The 22,955-nt window shown below is 33.2% G+C and overlaps 2 protein-coding genes across 2 annotated transcripts; both read right to left on the reverse strand.

Moving 5' to 3' along the window:
* Positions 1-10,918: 10,918 nt before the first annotated feature.
* On the reverse strand, positions 10,919-11,889 carry LOC133287669 (brassinosteroid-responsive RING protein 1-like). The gene has a single exon (XM_061485328.1). The coding sequence runs from the start codon at positions 11,788-11,790 to the stop codon at positions 11,290-11,292; it is 501 nt and encodes a 166-aa protein (XP_061341312.1). The 5' UTR covers positions 11,791-11,889; the 3' UTR covers positions 10,919-11,289.
* A 3,884-nt stretch (positions 11,890-15,773) lies between these two features.
* On the reverse strand, positions 15,774-18,194 carry LOC133287645 (uncharacterized). Its single transcript, XM_061485295.1, has one exon. The coding sequence runs from the start codon at positions 18,192-18,194 to the stop codon at positions 15,774-15,776; it is 2,421 nt and encodes an 806-aa protein (XP_061341279.1).
* Between the last annotated feature and the right edge of the window lie 4,761 nt (positions 18,195-22,955).

The raw sequence follows: 22,955 nt of genomic DNA on the forward strand, positions 1-22,955 counted from the left end.
TAACACTCCCTTATATGATAGCCCATTGAACTTAATGATGGATGATGTACCAGATCTAACATACCTATTGGTAAAAAAACTTGTTAGTGATATATTTTTCTATTCATGCACAAAATATCCAAGTATTTTTGGTAAGTTTCTTGAAGAAGCCGTAAAATGTTGCCGAACTATTGTAGGAAGTGAGTTTTATAGCTTAGCATGAATTAATAAAAAAAACTCAAAATATTACCAAAGAAATATTTATATATATATATATATATATATATATATATATATATAAGGGATAAACAAGAATCATGTTACAGGTAAAAAATTGGTCTCATGCAATCACTATAGACAAAATAAAATCATTGAATACAATGCCACTTTACGTCTTTTATTATTATTTGATTTGTCGTTATTTTTGTAGAAATTTTTTTTTTAGCCCTGTTACATGACAAATCGAAAGCCCTGTATAAACGGGGGAAGGTTTAGTTTATATCAATACAAAAATTTCAAGTTGTACGGATTATCTTAATCGTCAATGTACTCGCATTTAATATCTTATATTTATTAATTACGGGAATAATCAGATGCAAATAAAATCTAAAGATTTAGAGTAAAAATATAATCTTTATATACATAAATGATAGCACTTTATTTAAAGAGAAATGTTTTTCTCAAGTTACATAGAAAAATTTATCTCATGTCACAGACACATCGCAATCCGAGCCAGCATTTTTTTTTTCTTTTAACCGTGGGACCCACCTAATTATGTCTCTACATGAAATAATACTATCTCATGTAGCATGAGAAAAGCATTGCCCTTATTTAAAAATGTTAATTATTTTTATCAATAAAAGCTTAAATTTGTTTTGGCTTCTAAAATAATTAAACAGTCACATCACAACTCTCGACTCACAATACCGAATATTATTACCATAAATTTAACTGCATCCTCTTTTTTGTTTGGAATTACTGTTTTTTATGTTATAAGAGATAGTTTTATTTTTTATACACAAATAAAAGTATATGAGATCTATTTTTCTATTTTATTTTCACATGGCCTTGCACACTTTTATATGTGTGTAAGAAATAAAATTATCTCTTATAATATGAGAAATATTAATTGTTGGACAAGTGGCCTTAAACTCGAAAGGGGGGTGAATTGAGTTTTTGAAATATTTTCGCAAAATGCCTCACTTTCTTTCTTGAATTTTTTTTTTTGAATTAATATGATTTATACAGAAGCAAGGCTAAGAGAATAGAAATCAATACAAGCAAATAATATGCAAAGTGTAAATCTAAACAAGCTCAAGTAATCAAATAATGTTAATGTAACGAGATAGAGGGTTAGAGAGATTGCAAACACTATATATCCCGGTTCGGTCACCACCACCGCAACCTACGTCCAGATTGAAGTTGCTCGTTCAACTTTCCACTAATGATCAAGCTTCAAGGGTGCTTGACAAACCACTACAACCTTCAAGACTTTTGGTTCTTGAAACCCTTACACTTCCACTCACTTTCTTAGGCTACGAGCAACCTTTACACTAGGGTCTCACTACCCTCAACTCAAATAAATAGAATAAGAGTGTTTAGAAATGGATTTGTACTCTTGAAGTACAGATTATACAAGTTGAAACTTAAGGGTATTGATCAATGACACAAGAATAAAGCTCAAAGGAATTTTATGATCAAAATGAGTAAGAACAAGTAATGAATTATTTTAATTCAATGAGAATGATCAAAGATGATTGCAAAATCAATGGAACAGTAAAACTTAGCTTGCTGGTTCATAATAGATAAGTTTATATAGGTGTTGGGACGAAACTAGCCGTTTATAGCCGTTACACTGCTTACTGTCCAATAAGTATTCGAATACTTTTCGTGAAGTATTCGAATATTTCATCTGGTATTCGGATACTTTTCTTAAAGTATTCGAATATTTTGTTCTCAGCACAAGTATTCAAATACTTTCTTAGCAGAACACCAATAATGCAGTTTTATGAGTTGTAAAGCATTCCTTTTAGTCTCTAATCACTTTTAATGTATTTTCTTGACTTGTACAAAATGTTATGAGGTTACGAAATATGTCAAAGGGTCTTTTTCATAATAATTAAAGCTTTCAAGTGATTGATAACATGGATAATGCATGCATAGAATTAAATATCCTTTGAGCTCATTTATGCATCATTAATCAATTACCTTTACATTTAGATCTAAGCTCTCAATAGCGATCTTGTGTGTTGAATGATTTGCTCTTGTTGTCTTGTTGAATTGCTTCCTTGGACTTTTGATTGTTGCGAGTTGTATTATCTTTGATGTCATTCTAAGCTTGTTTGTCATCGTCAAAACTCTTGTATAAATGAACTCTTCATTTTAAGTGCATTGGTTTCACATTAATCCCCTTTTTGTTTTTCTACAAAAATTAATCAATCACAACTCCCAACTCACAAGATTGAACATTATTGTCATAAATTTAATCGCATCTTTTTTTTAAAAAAAAAAACTTATAATTTAAATAATAAATTACAGAATTACTATCTTTTTTTATTATTACTTCTTATTATCAATCTGGTTATCATTGGATCAAAATTAAATCAACGACTCTCGCTTAATGTTACTTTGTAACCGTTGATTTAATTTTAATCCAATAATAACAAAGCTGGTAGTAAGAGTTAGTAAAATAATAATAGTAAATATAATCTATTATATATATATATATATATATATATATATATATAATTTTATCAAGGGAATAAAATCTGTCATTTTAAAGGATATAAGCTTATATCATTTTAGATCGTAATCGTTGATTTTCGTCCATCAACGGTTATAATTTATTGGATCACAATTATTAATTAATTAATAATAAATTTGGCCCATTATGTTTGACACAATAAATTATAACTGTTAATGGACGAAAATCAACGGTTAGGATCTAAAATGATATAAGGTTATATCATTTAAAAGGATAGATATTTTTTCCTTTTATCAATGCACAATTTATCTTTTATTAATTCTCTCAATCTCTATATATATATATAGAAAATGATCCGTTTACAAATTTTACAAATTACACTATCTTCTCTCGAAGGAACATACTGAAACTTAGTGTTTTCCCAGGAGAAGATAATGTAGTTTGTAAGAGTTTATAAAAAAAAAAAATTGTAAATATAATCTGTAGGGACAGGATCCGTTTACAATTTTTTTTTGCAATTACACTAATATAGGACCGGTGTGTGATTAATGTAGAACCGGACCGACATAACGTAGTTTGTAAGAGTTTGTAAACAAAAAAGTTTATAAATATAACCTGTCCCCAATGAGTGTATATATATATATATATATATATATATAAAAGTATCTCACATTCAACTGCAATTATAATTAATTAATAAATTAATTACTTTTGAAAAAATCATAGCTGAAAAAGAAACGCGGAAATTGTAGGCCCCAATGCTTTCAATTTATGCGTTCTCTTTCTCTCTAGCACAAGCGTCATTATCACCAAACCTAACCCTATTTTTTCGCCCAAACTACACCCCCTCCCTCGTATCCATCCTAGCATCAGTGATCTAAAGCTAAACATCGCCACCATTGAACGCTGCACATGAACGCTCCTCTCGCGTTCACAGTGAATATGTGGTTGAATTTCTCCACCTTGTCCGTATCGGACGGTGATGGCTCTCGCTGTAGGGGATGCAGCGTTTATCCGGGCCGCCACTGAGTCGACTAGGTCCGAGTTGGAGATGTAGTTGACGACGATTCAGTGAAGAATCGCGATTTCTTGGCCGATTCCGCGGGACGAGCTAGCAACGATTGCGACTCGGTCTTAGAGCGGTCGAGATTCGGCGTGGTTCAATCGACTCTGCGGCGGTATTGGTGAGTTTAGATTTTTTTTCCTATTTTATTTTAAGATATATTTTTTTTTTTTATGTTGTGTGAATTTTGAATTGATTTAAAAATAAAAGATTTTTGTTTTACTAAAAAGAATGAAATTAAAGGGAAAAAAGAATAAGCAAACAAATGATAAATAAAAATTTAAGAATAATTAATTTGATTCGTAAACTTAGTGAGAGATTTTATTTCATGTAGATTTTGTAATAAATTATTTTAGCATGAATACAAACTTTATCACAAAAATAAATAAATACAAAGGTACCTTCATCTTTTGGTGAGGGAGTTTCTTATCCTTATCAATTATTCAAATGTTGCCTTCATCTTTTTCGTGTGGGAGGGACCCTCACAGACAGGACATTCCTCAGGAAGGGCAACCTTCAATGGGAGTTTTTCAACAAGTTTCTAGGATCATGAGATTGAAATGCCACTTTTTGGCTTGGTTTTCAAATCTCGTTTTTGCCTCAGGCATTAGATTTTAGGGAGCTGTGATGCCTGTTTGGTTTTTTTTTTTCTCCCTCTTTTTTAAACTAAGAGAAGCTACTAACAAGTTAAGAAAGAGTTTAAAAAAAATAAAATTAAAAACTGTTTGTTAATTACTTGAAATCACATATTTAAAAAAATTTATCTCTATATGTCTTTATAGTTTTTTATTTTTAAAAAAGAGCACACAATTTAAGAAAAATAAATAACAGCTTAAGAAAGAGAGGAACTCTTAGTTTTTTTCTTCATTGTAAATTTTTTTTTTATTATAAGAATTTTTTTCAAAATCTGTTTGATTTGACCTATATTTATAAGTATTTTCTAACTTGAAAAAAAAAGACAGAATCCAAACCTGAGATAAGTGTAGGAAGGGGAGAAGAAATTCACTTATTTGCTCGGGGAGGGAAAGAAATTATACGTCATTTTCTTCACTTGGATTAACTCGTTCCATTTTTTAGAATTATGGGGAAACTGAATTTTTTTAAATTTTTAATTTTCAGATATTATTTTAAATTAAATGTAAAAATCATATTTTTAAAATCGAAATTCTCGGATTATTTTTTTTTTCTTCTACCAAATGCTCCCTTGGAGATTGCAATACGAACCGGAATCGAAAGAATTTAAAAATTAAACAAAACAATTGAATTGAATCGGTTGGATGGGTTGACATGTTTTACCTGTCACAAATGGCATCTCAACCTCTCAACTTGTTTGAATCCACCCGGGAGAAGGGCGGGTCAATATGGGTTAACTTGTCAAAATGGGTTAACTTGCTGAGTCATTTTTTTTTTTAATATCAAGTACTATTTTATTTGTCATGTGACTCATGTCAAATTTTTGTGATATTTCAAAAAAATTATCTTAATATTCCTTTACAAAAGATAATGAAGAAAATAGTTTATTTATGACAAAAGTTAGCTATATACGAAGGCATGGAATTAACATACGTTAATCTTAATGGCTATCAGATCGAATATTAACATATATTTTATGAATTGAAAAAATTAATATTAGTATGAAATAAAGTTAATTAATGCTATAAATCTAATAAAATAAGATTAATTTGCATATTTTTAATTTTTTTTATGTTAAATGGATTGACCCGCGAATCCTCCATAATTCAAAACGGGTTTTTAATTCACTGTTAAGAGGTGTGTCAACCTGTTTCGCCCTATTTTTGACGGGTTAGCAATGAGTCAAGATAGGATAATCGATTTTGCCTTGGATGGGTCACCATGGCTAACATTAATTGCGCTCAGATACCCTGTACACATTGGATTTTTTTAAAATACTACGTGAGTACTGAATTCATTATTCACATTTTTCTTAATTAAAAAAATTGTATATGATTTCAATCCTTGCCTCATGCTCATGCATGTCATAAAAATGTTCTATTTTGGGTACCGATGAATGTACACCGGTTGTGCCCAAGAAGTGTTCGTCCACATCAGCAAACCGCCAATGTAGCCACAACTTGCAATTGTTCAATTCATTTGGTTTGTTCAGAACTTCGTACCTTCTTCGCTCAAGATCCCAGTTGGTATGGGTGTAAATAAGTTAGATTAAGCTAGATTTTGGTTTAAATGGAATAGATTTGTGCAAAAAAAAATTTGGGCATGGTTTAACCTATTAGTCTGTGTATGTTCAAATTATAAATTCGGTTTAACCTATATTTAAAAAATAAAAGCCTAAGCTTTGGCTTAGTCCTGTTAGCATGTTTAAGATTATTAAGAATTCAATAATTGCAAAAATAACTAAAATAATATTATTTTATTATTCAAAATTATTTAAAATAAATAATATGATATAAGCCGGCATTTAGGTTTATAGGTTCGATATATACAAAAAAAACCTATAAACTGCTTTCTAAATAGTTTTTTAAAAAACTTAAGTTTTTTTTTTTTTTGACTATTTATAATAGATCAAGTCTGACTTAATATAGGCCAGGCCGACTTAGTTTATTTACACCCCTACCAATTTGTGACTGAAGTTGTAGTTGGATTAGGGTAGGTAGTAGTAAATTTATTTTAATGTAAATACATATGAAAGATTAAATATTTAAGATTAATGTCCAACCCTAATCTTTTTTAGGATTTTTTAAACCAAAGATAGGTCCAAATGGACTATTGGGGTTACTTGGATCATAAGGTAATACTAAGGATAATTTATAGGACCTCAACGAGATAAAAGAAATCTAAGCGAAGAAGCCCCAGCGAATCTGTCAATTTCTTCCCCTCTCCCCCGTTTGGTATCAGCACTTCCCACAATTCAATAATTCAATGCCCGAGGCTAAAGCTGACATAAAAGCCAAGGCAAAAGCTGAATTCCAATCTCACAGTCTTAGGAGCTTGTTGTCATGCTCATAGTGGAGGTTGCTTTTATTGTAGAGGGTGCCCTTACTGAAGAAGGTCTGTCCAGAGACGGTGAGTACCTCCTATGCCAAGAGATGGAAATGCATTTGAATAATTGATAGGTGTAAGGATCTGAGCCTAGGTTATGGGTTTGGGTGTTATTTTTGTTTGAATGTTGTGGTAAAGTAAGTGTGAGCATGTTAAAATAGTTTATTACAATGTGCGCATGTAATAAATAACATATCCACTCAGTTTATGATGGAGGTAATGCAATTAAATTATTTATTCTCTACTTTTTATTTGTCTTTTGTTTGATCTCTTATCTTTCTTTTTTTCCCTCCTTTTAATTCCGCTCTTTCTAGTAAAATTAAAATCTATTATTTTTAAATCTCATATTTTGTTTTGTTCTAAAAATGCACAAAACATATAGAATCTCATGTTCTATTATATACCAAATTCATTTACGGTTTCTGGTGATGACTTGGTATTGATTGGAAGAGTAGTTGAATCTGTCAACTGTTTGAGGGACTGAAATTTCTGTTCCGTTTACTAGCTTGGACTTCAAAATGTGTTTAATTCCCTTGAGGGTCATGAATTGAACAATAGTGGGTGCTAAATTGCATCTTGTATCGTTGAGAGCTGCAAGTCCGTATATACCCTTGAGAGGGGTAAATGTCATTATAGGGGTATTGTTGCAAGCAAAAGTAGAGACTAAGCTAGACAATGACGTTCCAGATATGGTGTTCAAAAGTAAAAGTGGGGTGGGGTGTGTGTGTTGAGTTGTAATGTGGGCTCATGAAATCAGCTGGTTAACGACACTTAGAGATCAGATGCCCTTGCTTGATGATGGAGGGGATATTTATAGGGGGAGAGGATGCTGTGCTCGCATGGGAGGGCGAGCCAGATCAATTCTCCTTGAGAAGTGTCAAGGGTGCCTGACATTGTTGCTGCAGCACACCCTTTGCGGTTCCTGCTATGCTGGTGGTAGTCACTGCTGCTGTAGCTGTGAAGTGGAAGCATCTATTTAAGAGGCTTGAGAGGGCTACCAAAGGAAGATAGCATCCCAACGTAGGACATTTTGGTGTCTTATGTAGGGAATCTGTTGCATGAGGACAAAAAGCAGGCAGAGTTGGTAAGTTCTGGTCAGCAGGGCTGACGTGGATAAGTGGAGGGAGATTGGACCTGCCTTCGGATTATAAATTTAGATCAAGCTTATAAATTTACTGATTGTTTTGACTATTTAGTATATACAAACTAAACTGTTGCAGAAGAAAAATAGACGGGCTTGAGTTTCCATATGTCTCCAATAATCCCAAAGCCCCGGTGAAAGCTCAAGTTTCAAAGCAATGCACCCTTATTGCAATCAGAAGATTCAGAAGTTCTTCAAAAACAAAATTCAGTAAAAATACCTACAGAGAATCTTTAACTTTTTATAAAAGAAATCCTAACAACCGGTAAGAAGTCTATAAAGAAAGGCTTAAACTAAGCATGAGGGGGCGATGGCACCCAAAGCTAAAAAAATTTGTAATATACATAAGTTAAGCACTCAACTACTTTCTATTGTTCCGTTCTTGGAGTTGGCCACAACTACTTCCAATTTTAATTTTTCGCATTAAAATTTGTAGTACTTATCGTTTACAGGTAAACCGAGATCTTTCTTAAAAGTGATAATTCTGCATCCTTTTAGAAATATTTGAACACCGTGATAGTTATTCAATAATTATAGCACAGTAACATCTAAAACATTCTGCCTTTAACTTGCTAGTTAAAGGTTGTTTAGAGATAATGTTTTTTCTATTATAAGTTATTCAATGCCAAATTTATAAACCTTAAAACTACACAGTATATTCGTTTTGGTTACCAAATCCAAGTAATTTAGATTTTAGAGGCAACAACTGAAAACTTTGCTGTCAATGAAAGTTGACTTAACTCTTATGATGGAAACATGTGCGGCTCAAAAGCCAACTTGAATTTGATTTCTGTTAATGATCCTTCAGTGGTAGCTATCCCCAAGACTTGTGACATGTCTTGTATTTAAAGTGAGATAACCTATCCTTCTCTTAAACTTTGTTTGCCAAGTAAAATTTGAAAACTTTACATGTAAACCTTGTTTTACTCTGGAAGAAACAATTAACCTCAAAACTTAAATATATAGCAACATTACTGAGAGAGGACGCAGAGACAAAGAACTGGATCAGTTTTGCATGCATTCATTCATGCAATTACTCATAAAAATTGTTTAGCGTTTCCGAGTAAGATATTTTGCTCACATAATTTCTGACATTTAGTTCCCTTGTTTATCTGATTTATTGCAATTGCATCTTGAAAGGCACCAAATAGAAGGTGACAAGGCAGGACCTACCCACTGGGACTGGGATGCAGAGTCAGAGATTGAGCAATAGTCAAATAAATAATTGGATGGTCATGTTGATTGATGAATCATGAAATAGCACAAAGGAATCAAATCAACTATACCTTTTTTTATGTCAATATATTAAAACAAATTGAAATTATAAATTTAGAGTACATAAACTGGGTGAACATTACGCATGTGTATCTTCAAAAACTTGGTAGTGTTGAGATATATAGTCTCACATTGGTTAGATGTGCAACTAATGTGGCCTTTATAAGGCCTTGAGCACTCTCACCCTTTGAGCTAGCTTTTGGGGTGGTGACCTCAAGGTTTTTAACATGGTATGAGAGTCTCACCGTCCCCCACTTTAAAGTGGAATTAAAAACAAAAAGCACAAAAGGTAAACCAAAAATTGGGCCTGTGCATAATCCACGCTTCTAGCCCAAAGGGCTCTTGCGTGAGGGGGCGTGTTGAGATATATAGTCTCACATTGGTTAGATGTGCAACTAATGTGGCCTTTATAAGGCCTTGGGCACTCCCACCCTTTGAGCTAGCTTTTAGGGTGGTGACCTCAAGGTTCTTAACAGGTAGTTTTGTTTTTCTTTTACTTAGTCGCATCTATAATCTATGTACTATCTAGAAATTGCGCAATTAATTTCTCCACCAATTTATTGTTTTCATGATAGACTTAACATATATAACTTTTTTTTTTTCTTTCTCTTGGTCGAATCTGTAATCTATGTGCTATGTAGGAATTGGACAATATCTCCACTTGTTTATTGCTTTTATGATAAACTTAAAAAGGTTCTTTGCGCATATAGTATGGTTACTTCTGGGGCATTTCCACTCACATGCCTACGGCATTTACCAACCATCGTCATTCTTTTACGCAAAAATGGCCACATTAACTGAATTTGGGTCTTAAATTTCTCTGTTAATTAATTTCTTTTTACTACGTCATACGTAGAACCCAAATTACCAATCCATAATCAGCGAAGAAAATTATATTCACTAATATAATAGCATTTTCACGCGCACGTTGTCGTTGCATATCAATCTATTTTTCAACAAAAAATAAAAAATATTATCTATTAATAAATACCTTTCTATTTTAAAATATATTCTTTAGGATGTTTAGAAAGAATGAAGTTTTAATATTATGTAGGATAATGCATGAGCCTAGATCACACCGCACATCCATAATCATTTCAGAATTACTTGTCTGACCATCAATCATCTGGTAGGAATTGTCACAATTTACTTAGTTGTGTTAAAAATTCGATAGCGAAAATGTTGTTACATTCTGCTTTGCTAGAACCGAAATAGTTGGATAGTCAAAATCAGTGTGAGAAATCGAAAAAAATAAAAAAATTCCAGAAATTATTAAAAGTTTGGGAATTAAATTCCGGGCAATCTAACATTTCCTTAACATATTAGTCATTGGGACATGAATATTATAAAATTGGAACAAGATATTAGATACCATTCTCGTATCACCCCTTAAAAACAAAAAAAGAAGATAATCTTAGATAGTCCCCAATCTCGTATATTTACAAAGAGACTCAAATTTGTAATTTTCCCAGTGAAGTAGGAGAAAAATGATAAATAAACTTACTTCCAAGTTCCAACTTCAAGGATGATTAATTAAATCCTTTAGAAAAATCATAGGCCGAAAGTTATTCTTTCCTTTTGAAATATTGTAATTTAAGTGAAACACAGACCAATTAAAAAACTACTAAATAACCTTAATTACAAAATAAAAGTCTCTCTTATTTTATTTAACAGAAATATAAACAAATTGTAACAAAATTATAAAATAATCAATCTTTATAGATCAGATAAAGCAAGTTTTCAATAACGATGTTCGACGAATGACCATGATGGATCGGTGGCCCCAAAACCTACACCAAACAATCACTAAATCATGTTTCAATAATAAATCAAAAATAATAATTTATATCCTCTGTTAACTATTATCATACACAATAATTCAATAATACACCTCAGGGGGGTGAAAATCCAACAACAACAAACATCAATAATAATAATAATAATAATAATAAAGTGTATGCAGTCGTCCAAAATTTTATTTTTCTCTTTTTTTTTCATCTTTTTATTTTTGGTTTTGTTATACTTATATACATTTCATCTTCATGATTCCATAAGCCCCACCACACAAAAAAAAAAGAAAAAAAGAAAAAAAGAAAAAAGAAAGTTCTCTTAGAAGGAAGAAGAAGTGTAGTCTCCGTTAAAATCAGTAAAACCAGAAGCAGCCCAGAGTCGTTGATTATAATCATCGAGCATATGATCAGGGACAAAAGGGGTCCTACAAAGAGGGCACGTTTTCTGATCGTGATCGATCCAACGGTCCACACAGCCCCGGTGGAAAATGTGCTTGCAGTTCCTCAAGCACCTGATCTCCTCCTCCTCGGAAAACTCGAACAGACACACCGCGCAACTGCTCGCGCTGTTCCCGGCGGCGACTTCGGCGAACTTCGCTACCGGAAGGAGCTCCCGGATGAGGACCGCCGACACGGAGGGGCTCCTGGTCGGGTCGGGCGTTCGTGGGTCGGGCCAGGCAACCTCGGTTTCGAGAAAGTCGGAGAGTCCGAGGAAGTGGAAGAGGAGGAATACGAGGTTTCGGAGGAGTCCGAGGAGTGTGAGGGCGTGAAGGAAGAGGTTGGGGAAGAACACCTCCGCGTAACCCACCGGGAAACCCATCGGAGAAAATTGGAGATAAGGTTATGGTTTTTTTTTTTTTAGAGAGAGAAAGAGACGAAGGAAAGATTCGTGTAGAGAGAGAAAGCGTGTGAGCGAGAACTGAGGAAGGAGGTTCTGTTTTGGGCAGCGAGCGTGGCATATAAAGTGACACATGTTTGTAAATTCTTAAAAAAATAAATAAATTAGGAATTAATGTTTCTTTTATAACGAGTGAAGGGGATAAAGATTATGTTAACCCAAAAAATAATCATATATGAACTATTAGAATAAGATCAAAATTAATTTAAAGTTTATTTAGTGATCCAATAAGTTGTCCCCACCTTTCCATATAATTAAAGTGAACCAAGGGAACCTTCATGGCTACATGGGATGGTTTGAGCCGAAAGAATTTAGATTTTAAAAAATGATATTAAAATTAATTTAATATGAGTGAAAATAAATGATTGAGAATAACAATAAACTCTATCATAATTGAAATGTTATCATTAATTATTAGATCCTATTTTATGAAACTAAGGTCAGCGCTTTGTAAAAATGGAGATAAATACATAACTTTTCCACTGATAATTATTCGATGTTTTCCTTGTTCAGAATATTTTATTTATCCCTTTCATGTGTCATTTACTGATAAAATAATGCAGAAATTGTACGTGAAAGTAAGAATGAATTCTTATTTTTGTTTTTTAAAAACTTGTTAATATTAATTTAATTTAAAAAAATAAGTAACATCAAATTAGTACTTAACAATAAAAGATGACATTACCTTGGTTATTAAAAAATTGACATTCATTTAATTTATTAATTAAATAAGCTAAAATTTAAATTTAAATAATAACTTTTTTTTGCGACTTAAACGCGAAAGAATGACTTTGATAAATCTATCTTTGAAGAATAAAATAATGATATCTAAACCTATTAAAAATTAAAATAAATAATTACTTAAAAAATAAAGAATGTATTTATAAATTTTTAAATAATAAATGTAATCAAGTGTAGAAATAATATATAAAATAAAGGTAGAATGTAAGTGTAATCATACCTAATGTCATTATTCTTTGAAATTTACGTGGAGACTTCACATTAATTATGCTATGAGTGAGCACTTTTATTTTATATAAAAAAGAAAGCTAATTAAAAGGTTGAATACATACATTTAAAAATCAAATTTAAATGACACTTTGTAATTATTTGAAATCATGTAGAGGAATTATACCTTACGTGTGACCCAATTTCTTTTCAATTAAATACTAAACGGAAGTTTGAAGGGTAGGGTTGGTGGGAGGTTTAATAAAAGACTGCGTATGGCTTACTCTGCCTTTCTCAAAATTTACGTATTAATTAATACAAATAGAAAAAAAAGTTCCACGTGCTTTTAATAGGGAAAGAGTACGATGTAGTGGGTTTCTAGTCATCATCGTTTCTATGACACTTTAATTATGTATTTAATTATCACCAAGTATGCAAATTAACTGGTATTAAATTATTCTAATTTAATTTGTGGTTTCGAATTACACAATTGCATTAAAGACTTAATAGGATGTTAAGAGGTAAGAACCTTAACAAAGAAGCAAGAGAAGAATTGAAAGAATTCACAAAGTGTATATTATTCAGAATGAAGTATTCTCTGTTTACAATTGCCCTTTAAACACTTGACAACTAACTAACCTCATGCATTCCACCAATTGGACACATGGCTACAATTCCTAACTAACTGCCACCTCATCTAACAGCTTATGACAGCTTAATGACTATTATACCCTTCCTACAATACTGACATGCAGTACCTCAGTTCGTAAAAATGCAATTAAACATCCACTATAAAGTCCTTAGCCCATGTAGGAGCTCCTCTCTTTCTTTTGCTCGTAACATTACCCTCATCTTCCAAATCAACCTTGTCCTCAAGGTTCAAATTAGGATAATGAAGCTTGAGGTCTTCTTCATCCTCCCAAGAAGAATCTTCAGGCAAAGAATGAGACCATTGAATCAGCCATTGAGTTCCTAATTTGTTTCTGCCAGAAACTTTGCGAGACATCAAAGCAGCCACTGGTTCCTGGATAGGATAATTCCCTTGACCAAATTCAGGTACAGTAGGAATAAGATCAGGATGATTACCCCTAAAAGGTTTCAACACCGAAACATGAAAGGAAGAATGTATCTTGCATCCTGCTGGAAGTTGCAATTGATAAGCAACCGGACTCAACACCCTGATGATGGGAAATGGACCAAAATAACGTTTGGCCAACTTCTGATTTGGCCTTCGAGCTGTTGTCATCTGTCTGTAAGGCTGTAGTTTAACCAAGACCAGATCACCTACTGCCAAGGATATATCCTTCCTATGTTTACCTGCCTGAATTTTCATTCTATTCTGTGCTCCCTGCAAGTGATTTTTAAGTTGAGCCAGTAAGGTATTTCTGTGAACTAAGGCTGTATCCACTGCCTCCACCTTGACTAGCCCTTTAGAGTAATAAGGAATTACTTGTGGCAGCTTGCCATAGAGTGCCTGGAAAGGACTCATACCAATAGAAGCATGATGTGCTGTGTTGTAATGTAATTCTGCCCAACTCAAGTACAATGACCATTTATGGTTTTCATCCGAACAAAACGCTCGAAGATACTGTTCTAAGTATCTATTAGTCACTTCAGATTGCCCATCCGATTGGGGGTGATAAGATGTGCTAGTATGCAGCTTGGTCCCACTAAATTTGAACAACAAGGTCCAAAATTGACTTAAGAAGACACTATCCCTATCAGATACAATAGTCTTTGGATAACCATGCAATTTTAACACCATATCACAAAAGAGAGATGCTACCTTAGCTGCTGTATACGGACTAGCCAATGCACCAAAATGTGCATATTTAGAAAGGCGATCCACCACCACAAAGATGATTGTGAAGTTTCGAGAAGAGGGTAAGCCAGTGATGAAATCCATGCTGATGTCTTCAAACACCCCATTTGAAATTGGCAACGGCTGGAGCAACCCAAAAGGAGGTGCTGTTGCTGTTTTCACCATTTGGCATATGGAGCAATTCTTGATCAATTCAGTTACCTCCTTCCTCATATGCGGCCAATGGAATGAAGCAGATAGTCTCAGCAAGGTGCGAGTCACACCCGCATGTCCCCCAATGGGAGTAGCATGTGCCTCATTCAGCAGAATTTGCCTCAATTCAGATGTGGAACTTAACAGCAAACGATTTTTGTAATACAACACTCTATCCCTTGCTGTAATATGAGGATCAACAGAGATACCCTTGCTCAACTTAGAATGTAAAGACAACAATTCAGGATCAGAAGTATTCTCCCCCTTAAGTTGATCCATGATATCAAAATGAATTTCAGATAACAAGGACAGGGCAGTACCTCCCTTTTCTTCTTCATACATTCGAGATAAGGAATCAGCCACAATATTAGAACTACCAGGCTTATACTCGATAACAAAGTCATATCCCATCAACTTACAAGCATACCTTTGCTGTTCCAAGGTCTGAACTGTTTTCGAAACAAGTTCCTTCAAGCTCCTATGATCAGTCTTGATAACAAACTTGGAGCCAAGCAAATAATGCCTCCATTTCTTCACAGCTTCAGTGACAGCAAAAAGTTCCCTAACATAGGTTGATGCCACCCTCATTTTAGGTCCCAATTTCTTACTGAAAAACGATATTGGTCTGCTGTTCTGCAACAATACAGCCCCTATGCCAATTGATGATGCATCAGTTTCAACTACAAAAGGAAGAGAGAAGTCAGGTAAAATAAGGACAGGAGTGGAACTCATGGTTTCCTTAAGCAATTGGAAAGCTGTTGCAGCTTCATCATTCCAAACAAAAGAGTCACTCCTAAGCAAGTCAGTGAGAGGAGCTGCCAAGGTGGCATATTGGCGGATGAATCTTCTATAATACCCAGTTAAGCCAATGAAACCCCTAAGTTGCTTCATATTCTTTGGTTGAGGCCAATCCATCTTTGCACAAATCTTCTTGAGGTCAGCCTTAACCCCCCTCTCCTGAAACAAGATGTCCTAAATAGTCCACTTCAAATAGAGCAAACCCACATTTACTAATTTTGACCTTAAACTGATTCTGTTGCAAGCATTCTAAGGCCAATTGCAAATGAATCAAGTGTTCATCAAGAGAAACACTATATATCAAGATGTCATCAAAGAACACTATGATGAATCGTCTCAAATAGGGTCTAAACATTTGATTCATTGCCGATTGGAATGTAGATGGAGCATTTGTCAAACCAAATGGCATTACCAAAAACTCATAATGTCCATCATGAGTCCTAAAGGCTGTCTTGAGAGTGTCTTGAGGAAGTAACCGTATTTGGTGATATCCACTTCTTAAATCCAACTTGGAAAATACACTTGCTCCTCTCAATTCATCAAGTAGTTCATCTATAGTAGGGATTGGGAATCGATCCCTTATTGTTATTTTATTTAAAGCTCTATAATCAATGCACATTCGCCAAGAATTGTCATGCTTTTTCACAAGCAGAACTGGTGAAGAATAGGGACTTCTGCTAACCTTAATGAAACCAGAAACTAACAAATCAGCCACTTGCTTCTCGATTTCAGATTTTTGATGATGACCATATCTATAGGGCCGCACATTAACTGGCTTGGAATCTGCTTGTAAGTGGATAGCATGGTCATAATCCCTAGCAGGAGGTAGTCCTTGTGGTACTTGAAAGACATCTTGGTACTGAACCAAAACGTTCCACACAGCCAAAGGAATTGTATCCTTTACTGTTGACAATTCTGTTAATCCTTCCTTGACACTGATTTCCCCCGAAAGCATGGTGACAGCATCAATTTGAGGTAAAGCAAAGCATTCAGCAGAAGAACTCTTATTACTGCCTCCCTCTCCCCTCAAAATTATCCTCTGATTGTGCCAATTAAATTCCATTGATAGATCAGTATAATCATGGATAACTTTTCCCAAAGTACTCAACCACATGATACCCAAAATAATTCCTAGACCAGTTAAATCAATAATCCAAAGGTCCACCACAAAGTCATGCCCTTGAATGTTCATCACAGCAGCAGGACACTTCTTTTCACACACCAGAAAATCCCTATTTCCTAAGAATACCCTCATTTTTGGGACTTTAATCATAGGCAAGCCTAAACTGAGAGCTAGTTCCTTTTGCACAAAGTTATGAGAACTGCCTGAATCTATGAGAATAGGAACTGACCTGCCATTCATCTGAATATGAAATTGCAAAGCTCTAGGATTCTGGTCACTCTCCATAGAATGTAATGCTGCATCCATATGTTGTATCACTGATTCAGTATGATCTTGTGGCATCTGTTCAGGCTGCCATACTATTTGTTCCTCACTGTCTAACACGGCATCTTCAGATTCCCCAACCATGAACAACATACGACCTTTACATATGTGCTTAGAATTCCACTTCTCATCACAAGTATAGCACAAACCCAAATCCTTTCTCTTCTGCAGATATTCATTAGACACCCTCCTACTGGATGCTGGAGGTGGTAAGGCTGGAGAACTTGGTTTGTTGATAGGTACAGTAGATGGCAAGGCAGGAAAATTTGATTTGTGGTGTGGTACAAAGGTGGTAGTAGGGTTGTGTGAGACACTGGACAAGGGCTTGGGATAAAATTTCTGGGGTACAGAGGACAGGGACTTACGAAGGTCCAAGTAATGAGCTTCATATGTCAAGGCCAATTGCATGGCTTGATGCAAGGAAGTGGGTTTATGCAATTGAATTGCTCTCCTTAAATCAGCTTGCAAACCAGAAACAAAAAAACTCATCAAAACCGCATCAGAAAACTCGGTTACTTGATTAATCAATGCTTCAAAACTTCGAATGTAATCAGTAAGATCTCCCTCCTGAGTTAATTTGGATAACACACCCCTGAGATCAGTGTATGTAGTGCCACCAAAACGTTGCTGTAATGCAACCTTGAAATCCTCCCACAATTGAATCGTGCCTCCACTAAACAACCATTGAAACCATGGACCAGCCATTCCCTCCATTTTCATACCTGCTAAACGAACCTTTAGAGTATCGGGTATTTGATGCAACCCAAAATACAACTCCGTTCGAAAAATCCAGGACACTGGATCTTTTCCATCAAAAGAAAGTAATTCCATTTTAACAGATCGCATCACATTTCGCGAATCCGAATGATCAAACCTGAATTGATTATGTTCTGCATGACCAGAACTACTTGGAACTGCATTTGTTGAAGGTCTGAGTATGGCATGATCATTCATGCGAGATTCAACACCCATAATCGCTGCATGGATTTGTTGAAGCTGATTGTTGAGGTTCACGAACTGGGTTTGATGATCAACAGAACGCTGCTGCAGGTCCTCCAAACTTCGATCAACTCGCGTCTGGAAAGAGGATAAGTCTTCAGCTAACTCTTGAATTCTCATTGTCAAACGTCGTGAGAACAACAATATGAAAGCACCAATGTTAAGAGGTAAGAACCCTAACAAAGAAGCAAGAGAAGAATTGAAAGAATTCACAAAGTGTATATTATTCAGAATGAAGTCTTCTCTGTTTACAATTGCCCTTTAAACACTTGACAACTAACTAACCTTATGCATTCCACCAATTGGACACATGGCTACAATTCCTAACTAACTGCCACCTCATCTAACAGCTTATGACAGCTTAATGACTATTATACCCTTCCTACAATACTGACATGCAGTACCTCAATTCATAAAAATGCAATTAAACATCCACTATAAAGTCCTTAGCCCATGTAGGAGCTCCTCTCTTTCTTTTGCTCGTAACATAGGAAGAATTTTGTTACCTTCATAATTATGTCCGACTCGTTCAAATTAGATGATTAATCCATAAATTGGTGGAGAAATTAATATTTTTTTTATCCATTCTCGTCATAAATTCTTCATTGATTTTACATAAAGATGATTATGAACAACATAAGTATATTCGTATCCGATATCTACATATTTAATCCGTATATTGCAAGTGACCTTATAACAAAATGTATTTCATGTTTGTAAAGAACCTTGGGATGCACCACTTCAAAAGCTAGCTCAATGAGTGAGAATGTCCAAGGCCTTATAAAGGCCATATTAGTTGCTCATCCAATCAATGTGGGACTATATATCTTAACACGTCCCCTCACGCAAGAGCCTTTTTAGGCTAGAAGTGTGGAAATTGCCTTCTTGTGCTTTTTTTTATTTTAATTCCACTTTTTAAAGCGGGGGACGGTGAGGCTCTGATACCATGTAAAGAACCTTGGGATGCACCACTCCAAAAGCTAGCTCAAGGAGTGGGAATGTCCAAGGTCTTATAAAGGCCATATTAGTTGCCCATCCAATCAATGTGGGACTATATATCTCAACAATGTTCATATGTTAACCTAAATGATTAAAGTTAGTATATTTTAAGACCAACATGATTTAATTTAAAGTCGTGATTTGCAATGGGAAGCCAAGGATTTTGTTTACATAAACTACTGATTTTTTTTGAGATAAAAATAAAATATTAATTATGATCACCATCTGCGGCATATTAACTAAAATTCTTGTTCGTAATATTAATTTGTTGTTATTCTGTTTTTTTTAGGAAAACAAATCTTATAATATGATATTGACCTACTAAACTACACTCGTTATTTTTTTTTTTGTTGCATGTATATGCCCTTTTTTTATTTAAAATTACTTTGCTGAATAAATATTGTACTAGTTATGTACTTAAGAAAATTGATTCCAAGACAAGTAGTTTTATATGGAAACTCAGAACCTCGTGGCTTGCCCAAGTAGTTAAAATCGAGATTTTAAGTAAAATCGAATGAGGACTAAAAAATCGTAAAACGTAAAATTGTAATGTAAAAAAATCATAAAAAAATCGTAAAAATGTAAAAGCGTTGGAAATATTAGTAAAATCATTTTAATAAAAAAATATCGTAAAAACGTAAAATAGTAGTGATAAATCGAGATTTTAACAATCATGAATATTATCATCTTTTTCATATAAAAAGTGTGAAAATGTTATAAAAATATTTGTAATAAAAAATATATGTTATTTCGTATCATATATTTATTGAAATTAAATTATATAATCATTTGGAGTACATTTTTTTAATAAAATATTTAATAAAAAATCACTTTCATAACATTCTTTTTTAAAGAAATGAGTCATTTTAGTCTAAATAAATCAGGTTTATGAAAAATATTTTGAGTATCGCCTAACCTATTAGTTTGGTGTAGGTTAAATTATAGGTATGGTCTGACTTATATTTAAAAATTAAAAGACCGAATCCAAGCTTATTAATATAAGGTTTTATAAAAGTTATGTTGTAGGAAAAGTGATTGTAATATGTTATAGAGATTCGTTTTGTGTGCCGTAGTTTTTTTTTTTTTTTTGCTTCAAAAAATGTGAGCCCCACAAAATATTGCGTGTATAGAAAACTTTTTCATTACATGTTAAATGATGAATGCAAATCCCATTAATATATTAAAACTATCAAACATTCAATACATATTAAGAATTAGAAAAATTAAATTAAAAAATATTAATTTATTAATTAAATCTATTGAAATAATTGATTTATTTTATTTTAGTTAAAATAAATAATATGATATAGACTGTTTTGTAGGCCAAGTCTTTTAAAAGTAAGTTTATGACTTATTTTCTAAACAAATTTTTCTAATATTGGAATTTGTTCTATTTTACTACATATATTAAATCAAGTCTATTATACCCCCTTAACTACCTTCCTCCCCTTTTTCCACTAGTATATTAATAAAAAAAATATTCACAGAGAAAATGGTAAATTTTATTATATTTCTAAAAAGGTCTTTTTGAATTTGGGAAGAATGGGAAATGATGATATGAGAAATTGAACTCCTACTACAAAACTGCAGCTAAGGGTGGATGGAGGGAGATTTAAGCCTAATTGGCTTAAAATTTGATTTGAAGATATTTTTTATCATATTATATAATTAAAAAAAGCCTCTAATAAAATTTAAATATGATCAATTGTGAGTTATAAAATTTGTCTTTATATTTATGGGATAGAATATTCTACTTGCATTTTTTTATGTCTATTTTACCTTCTTAATTATTTTAACACCGTTAAATCAGAATCTCAACTAACTGTTACTTTTTGTCTCTCCTCTTAAGATTCTGTTGGTGTTGGATATAAGTAGGCATAAAAAATATAAGCATAATATTCTATCCCTATATTTATATTTGGGAGTTATGAAATAAAAGAGATTGGGCTACTACTTTTGCGATTCATTGGCTGTTGGGCATTATTATTGATGAGTCCAATAGAGATTGGGCTAGATCACACATGACTGAATGACTGAGTCGGTCCGAGCCGAGTTTTAAAACACTACTGATACAATAGTTGTATAAGATTTTGTTAAAATGAGTGTTATGAGATGTTGATTCCGCTGGATGTTTTAGGGTTTTACGGGATGTTCTACGAGATGGGGGATTTGAGGCTGGATCCTTGACATGCTGAGGCGATTGGGAAATGTACCTTCAAGAATCCCTGGCGCTCAAGTTAGTATATAAGTTATGAGCTTTAGTTAAGATAGAATAAATGGTCATACCTGGGCATCAAGCATTGTTAGTGGTTGATTGTCATGTTTATGCAGCTTTAGTATGACGGTATTTAATCTCATTGATGCATAGAAGCGACTCTTGCAAGTTATCCCGTGTGGGAGAAGTCTATTTGTGAGCTATGCCTTATAGGTGTACTTGGATGTCCCTTGGCCATTGGCTATTAGGGTAGTTATAGGCTTATGCGCTGCTAATGTCGTATAGCGGTAGAGAACCAAACTGCTAATGTTGTGTGTCAATGTACATGTGCGATATTAGTAGAATGACCGCATTTTCTTAACCTTAAAATAGTTGTTGGACCTTGTATTTTGCGTGGGATAGGTCCATATCAATTTCTATACACAAAAGCATAAGAAATTTTGGGTCCCTCAAATACTCATAAAAGATTAAAATGTTTTGCATTAAAAATTCACAAGCTGCCTGTTAATTTGTTTGTATAAATAAAGTTTCTCTCGCACTTCATAATCTCTCTTTATTATTGTATTATTTTTAAGTATTTTTTTGAAGGTTTGTTTTATTTTTCCTGTGTATAAACATCTTTTCCAATAATAAAAAGGTTAAGTATTGTTCAGTTAATTTGGTGTTGATATCTGAATGGATTGCATTGTTTTTCTTTGATTTTCTTTTATGGTAATTAGATTGATTGTGGTGTTCCTATATACGAGATGTTTGTTGATCGAGGAGGGTGGTATATATAAAATATAGAGACTCCGATATTTAACTCAGTATCAAATCAGGATAGAGTATGCAATTATATTTAAATATACCTTAAAGTGAAGATCGTACTAGTGCGAGGCAATCATCTATTGCTCAAAATCATGGGATCTTGAGGGCCTTATATGATGGGATAGTCGTAATTAGTTATTTATGGAAGAATTATGATATTGTCCCAAAGCACTAGTCTGAAACAAATATGATTTAAATTTAATTTAGTAGTTGGCTTATTTTTGCACCTAGAACTCAAAGGGTTGATTTTCATTAGAGGTCAGTGAAATTAATAGATATTTCAATATTAAAAAATGAAAAAAAATCATATTTACAAACTTTTTGTTTACAAATTATATTAAGTATGACGGGTCATACTTAACGTAATTCATAAAAAAAATTTATAAACGGATAGCTTTAAAACCAAAGGCAAAATTTTGGGCGCTAAATCACCTCAGGTTTAATATGCTTCCGGTGCTATTTTAACGAAGAGGTAGTTTTAAAACCATACTTGGGTGGATAAGGGTGTAAAAAAGCTGGGTCGTGGGTCAGGTTAGATTTTGGTTTACATAGATTAGGACTTTGTAAAATATGTTAGGTATGGTTTAATTTATTATTCTTGTATAGTCTCAAATTATAAATATGAACTGACCTAGGTTTAAAAATTAAAAAGCTTGGCCTAAAATTGTTATTCTATTTAAGACTATTGGACACTCAATAATTTAAAAAATAATTAAATTAATATAATTTTGTTATTCAAAATTATTAAAATATAATTTTATTTATTTTATTTAAAAATACATAAAATAATATATGTTAGCCTATAAACTTATAGAATGGGCCTTGTAAAAGAAATCTTGTAATATGTTTTCTTAAAAATC

The sequence above is a fragment of the Gastrolobium bilobum genome, unplaced genomic scaffold (assembly GCF_033153095.1).
Source record: "Gastrolobium bilobum isolate Gb01-03AN ecotype WA unplaced genomic scaffold, APGP_CSIRO_Gbil_v1 utg6021, whole genome shotgun sequence".
Classification (NCBI taxonomy): domain Eukaryota; kingdom Viridiplantae; phylum Streptophyta; class Magnoliopsida; order Fabales; family Fabaceae; genus Gastrolobium; species Gastrolobium bilobum.